Source organism: Clarias gariepinus, chromosome 7 (assembly GCF_024256425.1).
Source record: "Clarias gariepinus isolate MV-2021 ecotype Netherlands chromosome 7, CGAR_prim_01v2, whole genome shotgun sequence".
Classification (NCBI taxonomy): Eukaryota; Metazoa; Chordata; class Actinopteri; order Siluriformes; family Clariidae; genus Clarias; species Clarias gariepinus.
Window position 1 is genome coordinate 5,124,199 of NC_071106.1, and position 16,142 is coordinate 5,140,340.

At 40.0% G+C, this 16,142-nt stretch overlaps 1 protein-coding gene across 2 annotated transcripts in view; it reads left to right on the top strand.

The window, feature by feature from the left end:
• veph1 (ventricular zone expressed PH domain-containing 1) overlaps positions 1-16,142 on the top strand; it is a 94,068-nt gene that overhangs the window by 21,412 nt on the left and 56,514 nt on the right. For both annotated transcript variants that reach the window (XM_053500532.1, XM_053500531.1), the window contains exons 4-5: positions 10,117-10,280; positions 14,219-14,428. In XM_053500532.1, the coding sequence (XP_053356507.1) occupies positions 10,117-10,280; positions 14,219-14,428 (374 nt within the window). The remainder of the gene's footprint in view (positions 1-10,116; positions 10,281-14,218; positions 14,429-16,142) is intronic.

Genomic DNA, 16,142 nt, shown 5'->3' on the forward strand with positions numbered 1-16,142 from the left:
GAGATGATCAGGGGTCAGACTCATCTGTGCCAGTGAAGTGGTGCTGGCAAGGTGTGCTGGCAGTGTGGTTAATGTTGAACAAGATTTTTCTCTGCCTGTCTGGACAAAAGAATTGTCTTCTCCTGCTGGAGTGACCATGCAGTAGGTGAATCACAGTGCCAATTTTTGAACAGAGAGTCACCAGACGGTCACTCTTGGCTTCTATCCATGGGTCCAGTTGTATAATAGACAATTTCAGCCAAACTATCCCTCTTACAAAGCCTACTGAGCCACAGAAAAGAGAGGGCTAGAGTGATATGACTCACCTTCTTTTCCTTCGCTAGCACTGTTTTCTTCCTCTTGCCAGGCATGTGCAGGGACAGGGTATTGTGTTCTTCTCTTCTGTCTGTTGGATAGACATTCAGGTCAATCTGGTACCTAAGAGGAGAGGCACAGGTAACCCAGGAACCAAATCTACATGCCACAACCTTTCACCCACTTGGCTCCATAATTCACCATTCTGTTCTTCCACCTTGAAGAAAGGGACCTTTTAGACATCCATGTGTGTGCAGTCAACCAAGAGGCTTCCATCTGGCTGGAGAAACAGGGCGGGCGGAAGATACGATACTCCCCATATCTAGGAGGGCTTTAGTGGGATTCATATCCCCTGTTGACCTGAGGGGTAAGAGATTGTGAAGGGGTAAAAAAAAGTTGAGGCATCAGCTTGCCAGATACAGTATGTTTTCTTAGCTTTAGGGGGCAGCTGCTCTGGCTTAGTAGGTGGATATTTCTATCCACTTTCCCTGCCTGTTGAATTTAGTGCCCTCAAAAGCCCCAAATCTCTGAAAATAATGAAAAGAAAAGGAGTGACCATTTTAATGCAACTAACATTTAATGTCCAACAGCCACACCACTAATACTGGAGCCCCTCAGGGATGCGTTCTCTCCCCACTGCTCTTGTCCCTCTACACCAACGACTGCACCTCTACAGACCCCAGTGTCAAGCTCCTGAAATTTCCAGATGACACTACAATCATCGGCCTCATCCAGGACGGTGACGAGTCTGCATACAGAAGTCACGTTGAGCAGCTGGCTGTCTGGTGCAATCTCAACAACCTGGAGCTGAACATGCTCAAAACAGTGGAGATAATCGTGGACTTCAGGAGGAGCCCACCTGCACTTCCCCCACTCACCATCATGAACAGCACTGTGACAAGCTGAGTCATTCCGGTTTCTGGGCATGACCATCTCTCAGGACCTGAAGTTGGACATTCACATTGACTCCATTGTTAAAAAGGCCCATCAGTGGTTGTATTTCTTTTGCCAGCTGAAGAAGTTCAACCTGCCACAGGAGCTGCTCACATAGTTCTACTAAGCCGTCATTGAATCTATCCTGTGCACTTCAATAACTGTCTGGTTTGGCTTAGCTACAAAAGCAGACATCAGAAGACTACAAGGACGGTTCAGACTGCTGAAAGAATTATTGGCACTCCCCTGCCCATGCTGCAAGAACTGTATACATTCAGAGTGAGGAAAAGGGCTCGGAATATCACTTTGGACCCCTCACACCCAAGCCACCTTCTATTCGAACTTTTGCCTCCGGGTCAACGCTATAGAGCACCAAACACTAGGACAGTGAGGCACAAAAACAGTTCTTTTCCCCAGGCAATCTCCCTCATGATCAGTTAAACATCATTCTAACTGTTAATAAATAAATGTGCAATATTGTGTACAGTACCACAGTGCAATATACTGTATAATACCACAGATTTCAAATATTTATGTCACTTATTTAAAAGTATCTCACACCCTACTCCATTTGATGTCAACCTTTTTTTTTTTTGTGTGTCGTGCTGTTTTGTTTTGTCATTTGTTTTCTGTTCTGGAAGCTCTGTCACTAAAACAAATTTCTTGTACGTGCAATAAAACTCTTTCTGATTCTGATTCTGATTTTGTAAATCTTTTCATAACATAATAGATGACTCATGGAAAATTTTGTCAAGATGGTAAATAGATTCAGACGTTAATGCAAAAAAAGGGTATGTAAAGTATCTTAATGTTTGTTTTTAGGTAAAAATGTACTGGGATAGACTTTACAGACATTGAATTCATTAGTGTTATTATTTTTACATTATTTTGTGTAAGGGTAAGTTGTGTGTTTTAAAATGTCTTTTAATTTGACTTAAATGTAAATGTTATCAGTGGACAACACACAGCACAGCGATAATGCAATCGTCTCCTCTCCTGACATTTTTCAGTTTAACGTTATATTAATGTAATTAGTACATGCTGTCAGTGTGTGTGTGTGTGTGTGTGTGTGTGTGTGTACTCGTGTTTATACAGCTCAAGGCACTTTTCTGAGGAGCTCCTCTGAGATGACCAGGGGTCGGAGTCGTCTTTCACCCTAACAAGGCGAGATGGAGCTGGGGAGCAATTATTCTGCTGACCTTGGCCTCATCTGTACAATCTTACTGTTAGGAGGGAAAAAATAAACACATACATATTTGGATGCACACATAGACACACACACTGACATAGACAGACATTCTGTCTCCTAATGTATCAGGAAAGGAAAATAAATAAAAAAAAAAATACTGAAAACAATAAAAGAGAAATGAAATTTGAAATTATGCTGAAATAAAGAAATTTATAAATCTTCAGGATGATTAAATAATTAAATAATCTGTAATAAGGGGTTTTCAAGTCAAAGCAGGATTTTTGATTGCGTAGAATAACGTAACACATTAATCAGGGTAAAAACTCCCTTTATTTCTCTATATAATTCCCTCCTACACTAATGCACTTATTTACCATTAAGGTAAAACGTTTTTTTGTTTGTTTTTTTTTGCAGTGGGCTCTAAACTACCTCGCCCGACATCATCAATCACAGATGTACAGCTTCCTTTAAAGCGTTTGTGGTTTATGGTTGGTGATTGTTTTTTGTGAATGTAGATGGTGAAAGTTTTTTTTTTTGAGGATAAGATAAAGAAAGTAATTGAACCCTTTCAAATTATGTTGCATATCGTTTGGTCGTTACCTAAAAACTGGAGTTTGTTTGGCTGAGATTCGCTAACAGCATGACTGTGGTGTTGCAAATTGCAACAGCGCTTGGGTTTTTCTTCTTCTCATTACAGTAAATGCTAAAATGTGACACTTATTCCCATCATTGAATTGTGAATCAATTAGATCGAAGCCAAGACTGGGGGTTTCAGATGATGAATCAGTGATCAGAACACTAGACTATGCATGCTTGATCATGATCCATTATCTAGCTATGAACTCAAGTCACATCATCATCACGTTGTTGGACATCTCGCTGACTTCTTTACGAAAGCAGTCTCATCGCCAAGATTAGATCACATGTAGAGCTTAGAAGTAGGCGTCCTCCAAACGCTCAGCCAAGCCTCCAATCAGTTTGACATACAGTATGGGACACTTCACTGAGCAGGACTATGAGAACCATGAACCCTGTTATGACTTGTGTTTAAATCAGTTCTGCACTGTAATATTGTTCAACTTGAGTTTTTTTTACAACCAAAAAGTGGATCAGGAGACCCTCCTAAGTTCTGCAGAGTCTAATTACTCATTAAACAAAGACAGTGGATAAATGTGATGTATTTTTTTTTATTTGTACGTACAGTAGTGCTGTCCTTTGGCTTAGTTCTGTTCCCAATTACCAACAAATTGCTCCAACCCAAAACATACAGCATGTTCGATTCCTTTCCTGCCTTCTAGTCAATTCAGAGTCAAAATGCTCTCTCTTTGTTATTGAACCATTAGATTTAAAGCGGTCCATAAACATCCAACTCTGACTCTCTCAGACCCCTGGGGTCTTTTCACCTGACCGAGGAACCACAAGAGATCACGCCAGGGTCCCGTATAAATACACTAAGCACTTTGTGCGTGTAAAAAGAATAATAATCATTTTGGGTAATTTGTTTCATATGGAACAAACATCAACCCTTTCATCTACTGTATCTAAGCGCATGTGTATTTAGTCCGTGGATCTACTGTATGTGTGTGGAATGCCATGAGAAAACCCAGCCAAAGCCACAAACCAGACCACAGGAATCTCAGCTTAACTAATTAATTGCACAGTTTCCAGGCCCGGTTCTTTTTGCCAATTTCTAATTCATTGTTCCAGCTCGGTAACACAACAAGTTTGTCGACCAGGCTGTGTGCGTGTGTACCCTTGTTTGTGTTCCTCAGGCATGATTGTTGTCTACTGTATGTGGTACAGTGACTACGAAAACCACCTGCAGGACATGCAGAGGCGTTTCTGAATGTGGAAACTCCTTGAAAGCACTGACTCAGGGCAGCGTGATAAGGCTGGCCTTGTTGTCCTTTTGGTTATGCATGACATCTGCCATCTTGGAATGAAACGTGCTGCTGAAATGAAATGCCACTGGCACCTACACTACAAGCACAATAAGGTTCTCTCTTCCAGCATCCAGTATCCATGTAAAGCTGATGTACAGATTCAGAATAGGGATTGGGAATGTTTAGTTTTTTACTGCCATGCGTGCTAAATGTCAGTTTCTGTTGCATATAGAATTGGGCAAGCAGGAGGTTCTTACATTTTTATGTTGAGGTGTGCATCAGTGTTCCGTACGTATTGTACAATATACATTCTGCGTAGTATAAGAAAATCAGCCATATCATAGTGTGATGAAGCAAAGTCACGGTTACAATGCTAATTAGCCTAATCTGCATGTCTTTGGACTATGGAATTAAACTGGAATACCCGGAGGAAACCCACCAAACGTAATAAGAACATGCAATGCATGATGTCAATTTACATAACTTTTATCAATTTAATAAGTTTTATGTAACTTCTACACTTGCATAAAAAGCAGCTATAAACACAGTTACCCTTTAATTGGCTTAACTTTTTTCCTCTCTCTTGAACTTAATAAGATTTTTTTTGCAGATTGCTGCTGTCAGTTCTGCTGTTATAGCAAATGATTCAATACTATTTGACCAATCAGAATGCAGGAATGGGTAACATTACCAAGAAATTCTGAGCACAGGTAGAAACCTTCCATAACTGCACACTTACTATACAGTAATACAACAGCTCAAGGAGATTTATTATCCGACTGTGTTTTTTAAACATATCCACATCTGGATTCCTTAAACAGCCATTAAAACAGATATCGGTCAGGACCTAATGCAATCCATAAGCTGAAATAATAATACCACGACCAAACACCCAGACGGTGCTCCGAGCTCTGTCTCCAAACCCGCGGTGATCCCTGACAAGCTGATTTTACGCAGCTTTGATGGAGACACTACATCCATCTCGCGTCCCCACTGGCAGGGGTGACGTAGATGTTGCATTTGAGAGTCCATACAAGAGCAGATAATGTACTTCTACAGAATGACTGAGAAACTCCTGAGAGTTTGCAGGTTGCATGAAAGCATGAGGTTTTTACAAGCATGTTGGGTGGAATGTGAAAGGCCAGAGGAGTCGGAGAAGAGGTGAGCTCTGAGAGCATTTATATGCAGCAGAGCTTCTTGCTCCCTGCAGTGGTGCCCACCTTCTCCTGTAAACACTCCAATATAGGTCCTTGATTCTTTACCTCTGAACCTTTTTTACCTTCTTTCCAAAAAAAATGGTGTTGGAAAAATAAATGAACCCTTGGAATTATCAACTGGTTGACACATTTTCACATTATCCTAAAGATTTGATTTGATACACTTGGGAATTCATCTTCCCTTCTGTGACTGCAAGCTGGTCACGCCCTGATGAGGCAAAGCAGGCCCAAATGATGATGTTTCCTTCACCTTATCTCAGATGTAGAGCTGCGTGTTCTTTCCTAATAGGTAAATTTTAGTTTTATCAGTGCACCAAACATTTTGCACAAACTTTAGGGCCCGTATTTACAAAGCTTCTTAAAATTCTCTCAGAGAGCACCTATCTTAGCCAAAAAAGTTCTAGCTGGAGGTCCTAGACTAAAAGTGATTTAGGAAAATTATCAGAGCAGCTCTGAGTCAGAAGAGTACGAAAACCTTTATCTTAGTGAGGAGGTGTGGGTGACCCCATTGCTAGGGATGATGCGGCAATTCAAGGAATCTGATTGGTTGATAAACAAAAATCTGTAAAGGTATTAAAGTGCACTTTTTGTGGAAATAAAACATATAATAATAGAATAGACAGCATAATCATCAAAAAAACTTTTGTATACAAAGAAATTGTATAATCCTGACTACAGGCTACTTTATGCAAAGTTTATTTTTTAGGCTAAATATCGTAAAGTTTATTAAAGCAGTCAAACGTTGAAAATGGGTCTACTTTTAAAGCAACCAATTTCCACAGAGCATCTACTATATTAAAGTTCTTACATTTATTTATCATACTGATTTAATTATTTGTGATCTATTTCAGATTGATGGGAGCAAAATGGCTCAGCTTTTACCAGTTCACATGATTGCACGTCAGTTTATTTAAGTTGCACTTTTAGATGGTATGAAGCCAACAAGCCAAGAGACATGGAAGGAAGTAAAAGAATAAAAAAACAAAACAATTTGGACAGAAGAGCAGTGTTTACTTTTAGCTTTAGGTTAAGTGTTTGGAGAATATTACTACTTTCCGCCATTTTGCCCTCTTAAGCCTCTTAAAAGTCCTCCTCTCTACTGTTTTTAGGTCTAAGATGTTTCGTGAATCATTTTTTATATTTACTAAGATTTAGTCCTAAATTTAAGGGGAAATTCTAGGAAAATTTCATAATCTTAAGAATTTCATCACTAGGAGCAACTTTTAGGTTTCAGAAGCTGTGTGAATACAGGCCCTGGTGTGCAGCAATGTTCTTGTTCAGTAAGAAGCAGCTTCTTTTGTGGTTCCTATCCTGCTTTAACTTTTTCAGTGCTTTATGTATACTGTAGACTTATAAACACAGATGGTCGCCAATTCCAATGATACCTTTAAATGGTTGTCGCTTTGAAATCACTTTCCAGCTTCAAGTAAATCAACAATTCTTGATCATAGATCCTCTGAAAGCTATTTAAGGTGAGGCATGGCTCACATTAGCGTATTCTTCTTGTGTGGAGCAAACTTAAAAAGTTTTAGTGTAAAAAGTAGCTCTAGTCCACACCTCCAAACTCATTTTCTAAACAAGACTCCAGGTAGGCTAAGACCTGACTCCAGTTAGCTTTTTTGAGGTCATCAAGGATTCACATACGTTTTCCACCAGACCATGAGGTGTTTACGGTTCTCAGTGAAGACATGAAAAATCTGCATTCTTTTTGCATTATTATTTTAGGCACATTTATATATTACGACAAATTAATGCAGAAAATTATGAAATTCTAAAGGGTTTTATATACTTTTTTGCCATTGTAATATAGAAAACATAAGGGATGACACGAACGTACTTGACTCTTACATGTTCCACCAAATTAAACGTAACTACAAAGTGATAAGAATATATAATGTTTCATTCTTTAGTAACTAAAAGTGTGTAATCATTAGAAAAGTACAAAGGAATAAAAGAAATAGAACACCTCAGTATGTGATGTAATAGGAAAACATTCAGCTTTGGTATGGTTACAATAACTCTTCTTTATCACTTCACTCTGTCATTAATTCCATCCATCTAGTAACCTGTGAGTCCAACTAGGGACTATGGGAGCCAATGGTGACCATTATAATTATTTCCATTAATCCCAGGAATCAAACCCGGACCCTGGAGGTGCAAGGCGACAGTGGGAACCGCTAAGCGACCTTGCTGCATCTGTCATTAATCATTTTACTATAATTACACAAGGTGGTGTGTTTAAGTCCTTATATGTCCTTATAATTACAATTTATTTTCATTCGAGCCCACTGGCTTGAAGCTTTATTTCAAGCTCCTCTTTAAATCGTGAGTTTGACAGTTTGTTCAAAACATTTTTCCTGCAGCATGTTTTCAGTGCTTACACTTTATAAATGAAACAGTTTAGCCTTATTGATTCCAGGCCTGTAAAGTTGGCTAATCTTGCATGTCAGAGATTTGTAACCCAACACAGAGTGATTTGATTGCTTGTGTACAGTATGTTGTAGTGTTTATCCCATTCATTATTGTACTTGTTGATTGGCTGTTGTACGTCTTGAATCAGCTTACAATTTGATGGGCATCAGTATTGGTGTTTCATTTTATACTGTTCTTGAAATGCAGTCATTCTGGGAAAGCTTTAACGGGAACTGGTATCAATTCTCAGATGGATTGCCAGCGTATGGATAAAGCAGGAGATGCTTGGGCTGAAGGTCCATGCTTTTTATCTTTTAAGCAACAGGAGTTAATCAAGAAACCGGGCTCTTTTAGAGTAAGAAATTATTCAATAGTGAATGTTAGGAGCGTATTTCGGAAAATAAGTTCCAGCTTTGGGCACAACGGGTGGCTGTTCTGCATCACAGCTCCTTGATTTGATCCTGTTCTCAGATTACCGTCTGTCTTAAGTTTTGCATGATCTCCTGTGGGTTTCCTCCAACCTTCCTAAAACATGACAGTAAACAGATTTACAGTTCTAATTTAGCCCAGGTGTGAACATATGCATCTGTGCCCTGTGATGAACTTCTGTTCTACTTAGTCTGTTCTCCTGCCTCACACACAGTATTCCAGAATAGGCTCTGGATCCACCATAAACCTGGCCACTGTTAGGGTTATCCTAGAATGATGACACTTCCTTCAAGTCTGGGGAAACAGTAGGCAACCCATATAGTCCATGATTTAATCCTGATTTTAAGTTGGAGGTTAATACCATCTCCATGCTCAAGTTCTCCTACCCACAAACTGAAATCAGTCCGTCCCATGGCATCAAACACAAACACACATTCCCACATTCCTTTAGACTTGGGGGCAATTTAGAGCCCACGCAGAAGGTGAAAAGAAACCACTGAACTAGGAATAGCCCATATGAACCAAAGGAGAAATAAAGTTAAAATTGGTTGCTCCTTGGCATTGGTTGGTTCATCCCAGATCCTCCACTGTCTTCCTACCTCCCAGAGGGATTTCTGACTTGCTCCTGAGTTTGATTGAGAATGTGTGTGTTTGTGTGTATGCATGATGCCCTGGGATAGACTGGCATCCTATCCAGGTTGTATCTATGATGTCTGGGTCCTGGTGGCTCCAAAGCCTATTTCATGAGCACTGGGTTCCAGATCGGACACAAGCATTGCTGAGGCCCTAAGCGCTGACTGAAGATGTGTGAATAACTGAAGTTTAATCTTTTCCAGTCTACTGATTACTAAATATGTTTCAGCTTATACACCAAGAATCAGCCGAAGACTCAGGTCACTGGTTCATATTTATACAATGTCCTCAAGGGCTGCTTCCATTTGGTCATGTTCTTGAGGATATGAACGACCAAGACTGCACCTATATCAAGTGTGACAGATGTGATTCGTAGGATTATAAACTATAAATTCAAAACACTCCGTTCATGTTCAAGAGGTAGCGAATTCATCCCTATCTTCCTCATTTGGCCAGACTTCACCCTCTGGAGTTTCAAGTTGTTACGGCTCTATGGCCTTCCTGTTCCCACACATGTTTGTTATCCTCGGGAGCGCCTGTGGAAACTTATTGTGTTCGGACTACAAACAGCTCTTTTTTATGCACAAAGTCACCTATAGGAAGCTAAGGATTGCTCCCATATGAGAAGGCATGTTTGGCTGGAATAGCTGAAGTGCTGTGGTTTGGGTTTAGGGTATAATTTCCTCTCCTTTCTTTTGGCTTTCTCTGTGTATCTTTATATACTCTTTCCCTTTGTGTGTTAGGTTTTTTTTTGTTGTTGTTCCTCTGAGGATTTGATATTCTATATCTACAAATTCTGGATTCTGATTGGTCAAAAGGTGTTGACTAATTTTCTATAATGGCAGCTGTGCCAGAAGCACGGCTTCAAACCACAGCATCAGTTCTAATTTACTGTTGTTTTCACACAATGCACGAGCCAAAAAATAAAAAAAAATCACACACACTTAAATTTAATTGGACCACCATTTATTTTGATTACAGTGGTGACTTCATTTCAATTAACTTGCAGTATGCACTTGCAATGTCACAACATTTAGGCACCAGGTCTCCCATGACTGAGACCAGGATAAGCAGTATAGAGAGTAAGTGTATTGATGGGTTCTTGTTTGTTGTTTTCCATTGCTAGGTAACTGCATGTTGCTGCGGGTTCTTCCCTCCATTTATCCTCTAGAACCAGATTCAATCCACCGGCACATCCAGGACCTGGTACTTTTGATCCCTGAGCTTGATCAAATGAGCCGACAGCACCTAATCCGATTGCTCCAGATGATCGCTGATAGACACCCACAGGTCAGTGTGTGTGAGTGAAAGGAAGGTGGAGAGCTTTCTTAAGAAAATAGAGTGATCTATGATACTTTCTTCCAAGCTTTATGTCTCTCTAGCATCAATGAGTTGTTTTATATGATAGATTATACTGAAATCTACAGTAAATGGAAACTGAATGCTAGTTTGATTGGTGTTTACTTACATAAACTTGTTGGTTTATTAGATGATGTTCATTAAAGTTAAATGCATGGAATAAAAAATCTCACTTTACATCAGAAAGAACTTACAGAGAAAATGAATGTGTGACTAAAGATTTGCGTGATAGAATAAAAGCAAAAGGTCGGTTATTTTGAGCGCAACAACGGAGGAAAAGGCTGAAGGACAGATGGGGAAATGGAGAGGTGATGAGTGAAAATGATGCAGTCAGAAATATTTAGGTTCACATCACAGGAAAAGGTGGACCAGACAGATGTCTGAGCGATCGTACAGTAGGTCAGGCACACCTGCCCATCAGCAAGTTCAGTTTTAACGGATAGGGAAAAGGACGTGAAAATGTATTTATCATCAGAAAAGCCAGGAGTGCAGAGAGAGTAATGTGACGGGAAGTTGGAGAAAAACAATCAGTATTTTCCTAAATGTGGAAATAATAGTTGTTCTCTAGAGGCCGCTTCCAAAAGCACCAGCAGATTTAGGAAGACAGCTGAAAGGAATGCAGAAAATAAAATGTTAATCACCAGGGTTGTACGTGTTAGCGGAACCAGCAGAGGAACACTATGCTGAAAGCGGCTGTGGTTGCGCAAACTTCAGACTGTGCGGTAAAGCTGGGAGGATAAAAGCGGAGCCATTTTTAATGAGTCATGTTGTTGTTTTGAAGGATAAAACAGGGAGTGAAATGATTTAGAATAGCGGTGGACAAATAATACATTTACTAGCAAGTTTAGCAGGCAAGTAAAAGCTCACGTCTAATTATTCATTAGAAACTTAATAGGATATGGCAGGCGACTGAGTTAGTTCAGATTAATATAAAACTATAAAACTATAAAATAATTTAACAAGGTCATGACTATTAATCTCTTCTAACAAAGTATCTAATGTATTACATCCTGCTTGTGTCTGTCTGGGAAGTGTCCGGATGATACCACCCATCAACCCTTCAAGCCAATCACATGTTCATGCTGACAAAACCATGTGCTCTTGTAACACGTTATTCCTGAATTGGTACATCTGTGTCTTTTATACTTTACTATATTTTATGTTTCGAGCTGTTTTTGTTTTGCTTTTCTTGAGTTTTTTGTATACTTATGCAAGCTTGGGTAAATTCCTGATCACAGTTCATAGCCTAGTTCCTGTTTTCTTTCAAGAGTTTATTAAAGAAGAAATGCATTTTTGCTCGGCTTTGCTTCTCTTTCGTGGCAGAGAAGGTGGGGTGGTTGGACCAAGTGCACAGGGTTGAAGCAACAGCCTGAGCAAGAGGCTTAGGAATTATTTTGCCAAGCCCACAATAGGGGTTAATGTTGTGCCATTGGATTGATGGACTGTCACACCAACCTCCTACTAAAGGGCAACAGGGCAGTGTCTTCAATTATCACCAAGTTAGTGGAAGAAAAGGAGGCCTCTGGTGTCTAGGCTTCCAGTGTCTGACTCTGGAAAAAGGGGTTTTGTCACCCCACCAATCCCAGCCCTGTTTATGGTATATTTTTTACCACCAGGCCCCTTAAAAAACATTGATCGGTCTCCCTGGCTCACTGAGAACTCCATTCTGCCTCCCTGGGAAGGATGCCATGCCTCTCTGTCCTGATTAGAGCATTGCTCTGCCACCCTGCTTGGCTAAGTAAGGCACTCCACCCCCCTGCTCTGCCTTGGGCATCGCTCTCCCGTCCTGCTTTGTAGTGGGCCCCCACGCACAGCATGCTGAACTTTGCTTCTCCCTCTTGTGGTGAGGAGAATTTTGCCTCCCTTTTGACTTAGGAAGGGCGTTGCTCCCTTTGCTTGCTTTGCAGGGTTGGGCATCCAAGTTTCTAACAATTGTTCCAGACCTCCTCCAGTTTTCACATCAGGAACTACAACTTAGAGATGGGTCTATGCCAGGAAAGTGCCAAGAAGGCACTGGACTACACTTTCAATCACCTACTGGATATTTAATTCAATTAAATTTAATTTTATTTGTAAAGCGCTTTCAACAATTGTCATTGTCGCAAAGTAGCTTTACACAATCAAAAAAATTATTTAAGTTTGTATGGAATGTAAATGTGTATGAATCAAAATGGTCAGATAGTCCCTGGTGAGCAAGCCGAGGGCGACAGTGGCAAGGAAAAACTCCCTGAGATGGTAATAGGAAGAAACCTTGAGAGGAACCAGACTCAACAGGGAACCCATCCTCATCTGGGTGAAACAGAAAGCAGGAATTGATCTGCATTCATTCTGTATGTTAGGTGGCAGGCAGTTCAGCTATAACAGTTGATGTTAATTGATGTTAATATGGAGTCCAGGTAGTTATTGGAGACTCAGGTAGACTCGTAGAAAATTCCAGTCCTGTATTGTCGAGCAATTGCAGCCAAGTCAAGTCCTCAGAGAAACATCTGTCAACACCAGTCGAGGCCAGAACCGTCTTCATGGTAGAGTGAAACCGTCCCCAAACACCAGACGCATCCCAAATAGACACCATGGGGTATCCAGGCGACGAGATCTCCAACCAGAAGCGGGGCACCAGGATGGGTGAGACAGGTCCGGAGGGAACAATACCACATGTCTTGTATCACATCCTTTTGTTGCGAGTTCTTCCCAATTTAATGTGCATTTCAGCGGCACAAGTCCAATACCCTTTCCAACTATAGCAACAGATTTCTGTGATTGGCTTTTTGTTGTTCTGAGATCTTTTTCTGTTCCCCATGGTTGTAAAGAGTTGTTATTTGAGTTACTATTTCCTTCCTATTAAATGAAAACCATGGTAAGTCACTAAGATTATATTTTCATTCATTCAGATATTTGATATGAAGATTACGTAAAGCTGCAAAACTTTATCCCTTCAGCTCATGCTACACGATTGGCTGATTGGATATGTGCGTGAATGAGCAGAATTAATTTACTTTACCGTTGTACACTGTTATGTTGTGTACTGTTCTAAATATTAGATTTTTCAAAAGCAAGCCATTGTAAGAACTTGGCAGGTACGCCCTGAGCCTCAGCCAACAATTCTCACGTTGTGCTTAGCATTGAAATGTCTGTGTCACGTTCCACACGTAAGCACAGACACTATTCCCAGTCCTCTCTAGGCTTTTACCTTTTTATCGCTCTGCTTTGTCATGTCTGCTTGCTTGCAGAAGCTTGTGACCCTCTGCCAGGGCTTGAGGGCATTTTAATTGCTGAACATATTTATGGTCAGTGCTGAATCCTGAATGTCCACACCGGATAAGGAAAGGATTATTTATAACACTCTTAAACATAACCTTGGAGCAGATGTGAAAGGTTTGGGTGACTCAGGATTTTTTTTATTCTTTCTCACTGAAGTCCTTGTGTCATCACGGAAGAAGTTGTCAAATATGACTGTGGATGTGTTTTTATTTCATTTATTAAATCACCAGATGAGTAAACAAAAAAGGTTTTCTTGATACCTCTGTCTGCAATTCATTTCAACTCATTCCTTTGTCTGTCTTTTTGTGAAAATGAACTGCAGAGAATCAGGAATTCATTAGGGGGTGGGCAGCTCTGCAGTGAGCCAATCACAATGCAGCTCATACTGGACAGGACCAGATCATAAAGCCTCCTGAGATGTGTTCAATAAAAAGGTTTTCTATTTTTACCAGACCCCCTCTGAATCCAGAGGCCGTATTGTTAAACTCTATTGGGTCTGGTTATCCGAACAGCATGCATTCTCAAGCTGTGTATTAGTCTTGTTGGTTTTTATTGTCCCAGGAATGTAGTGTGTAATCACTTCATAAATGTTCCTTTTCCCATTGTCCCAGGTGTTGACTCCCGTCATCCCATCTCTGATTGATCACCTGAGCGACGCCTCTTTAAACGATGCCATTCTCAACATGTTGGTGGATATCGCCCAGGTTAGCCCCGCCTCACTCATCCCGTTTCTCCCCGCACTGAAGGTCGAGGGTCAGCAGACACCAGGGCTGCTGGGACATGTAGCCAAGATCCATGGGGTGGTCGGTCTGACCAATGAGGTAAGCACACATTTATTAATTTTTTTTTTGGAGTGGAATACTTCAATTCTCAGTGCAGTCATTGAAAGAGCTTAAGTTAGAAAGGAAATGTCAGAGTTGCATCATAAATGCACATTTTTTATTATTTGACATGCCTCATGGTATGCACCAGAGACCAATTTGGCAATATTGAGCATTGAAAATTTTTCCGCACATGTGATTCATGACACAGCTAAATCTACTTGGAACAATATCTATCAGAAATTCGTGTTTTCACCAGAAGTGTTTCGACATAGCACACATAGCATTTAACAACTTCATCTCGAGTTTGTTTAGTGATGTGATAGTGTGATAGTGAATAGATTAGGTATTAGTTATCAATCCGATAGCATGCTAACATTTATTTATCCACTACCCGGTGATGCTATGCAAACGAAGCCTACAGTAGTGTGATTGTCATGCTAATGCATGACACACAACGTCAGTGTTCTGGCTGTTCGTTCTTAATTTATGATGGCAATCAGATCACTGCAGACTCCACTCTCTAAACTGTCCTTTGTGAAAAAAAATCAAGAAGAGAAACTACAGCTATTTTTCTATAATACATATTTTTTGGTAAATTATAAAAACTTAGCACTAGGACTTTGTGGCTTGGCAAAATTGTAAAGTACTGGGGGTGTTCGAGTCAAACTGGGACTTGTGGTGAAATTTCTGATAATTACATCGGCCATACATCGTTGAATAGTGACCCTGGCTAAGGTGTCTTATTCGTTCCCGTCCACATTCAGCGAGATCCTGGAAAACTGGCTTTGCCAACTTGTGGAAGAGGCACATCCGTCTGTGGAAACTGTAGACACAATCATTCATCAACCCACTTGCACATTACAGGAATTTGGAAGTTATTGCCACATCCCTCCCCCCTACCATCCTGACCTCACGCCCACTCATTTCCATGTTTGGCCTATTAAAGGAGTTCCTGGGAGGCCAGTGTTTCAGACATGAATCAAGCAATCCGATCAGATCTCTGGCATAATGAGAAAGTTTTCTACCTTGATGATATCCAAGCACTAGTGAAACACTGGGATAAGTGCATTAGTGGAGCAGAGGATTATATAGAGAAATAAAAAGGGTTTTTATGCTCAGAAATGTGTTCTGTTCTTCTGCACAAGTCCCAGCTTGACTCGAATGATCCTCATACATTACATTTTGAAAAAAAATCTAATTATTAATTAGCTAATGCAATTAATTAGATAATTAATAGAGTTAGCTAATGCACCATGTTTAAAGCCAACTAGAATATGCCTCATTGCCTAAGTGCATGAACACTTTTTCATAGTTATTCTTTAAACCTATAAGCTAAATTAAATGTCATAAGATGTACCTGATTGATTTGGAACTATTTAGGTCATTTATTTATATTTTACTGATGCACACTTAGTTAGCATAAAAAACTACATTTTATAGTTTATTTAACTGTTTTCTATGTTTACCAATGTTTTCATTGTTGAATGAATTGCTTAGGACAAACAAAGCTGAAAGGCACAACCTCTACATCTCATCTCAGTGTTGTTTTTTGGTCACATTTGCATACAGATACATTATTGGCTGTTGCATTTTATGATGCAACAACTCATGCCTGTCACAAGCTGTGGGATTTTTTTTTTTTTACTTTACTGAAACATTTTGCACTCTTGTCTAAACTGTACATTTAAAGTTTAAATAAAAAAATCACAAT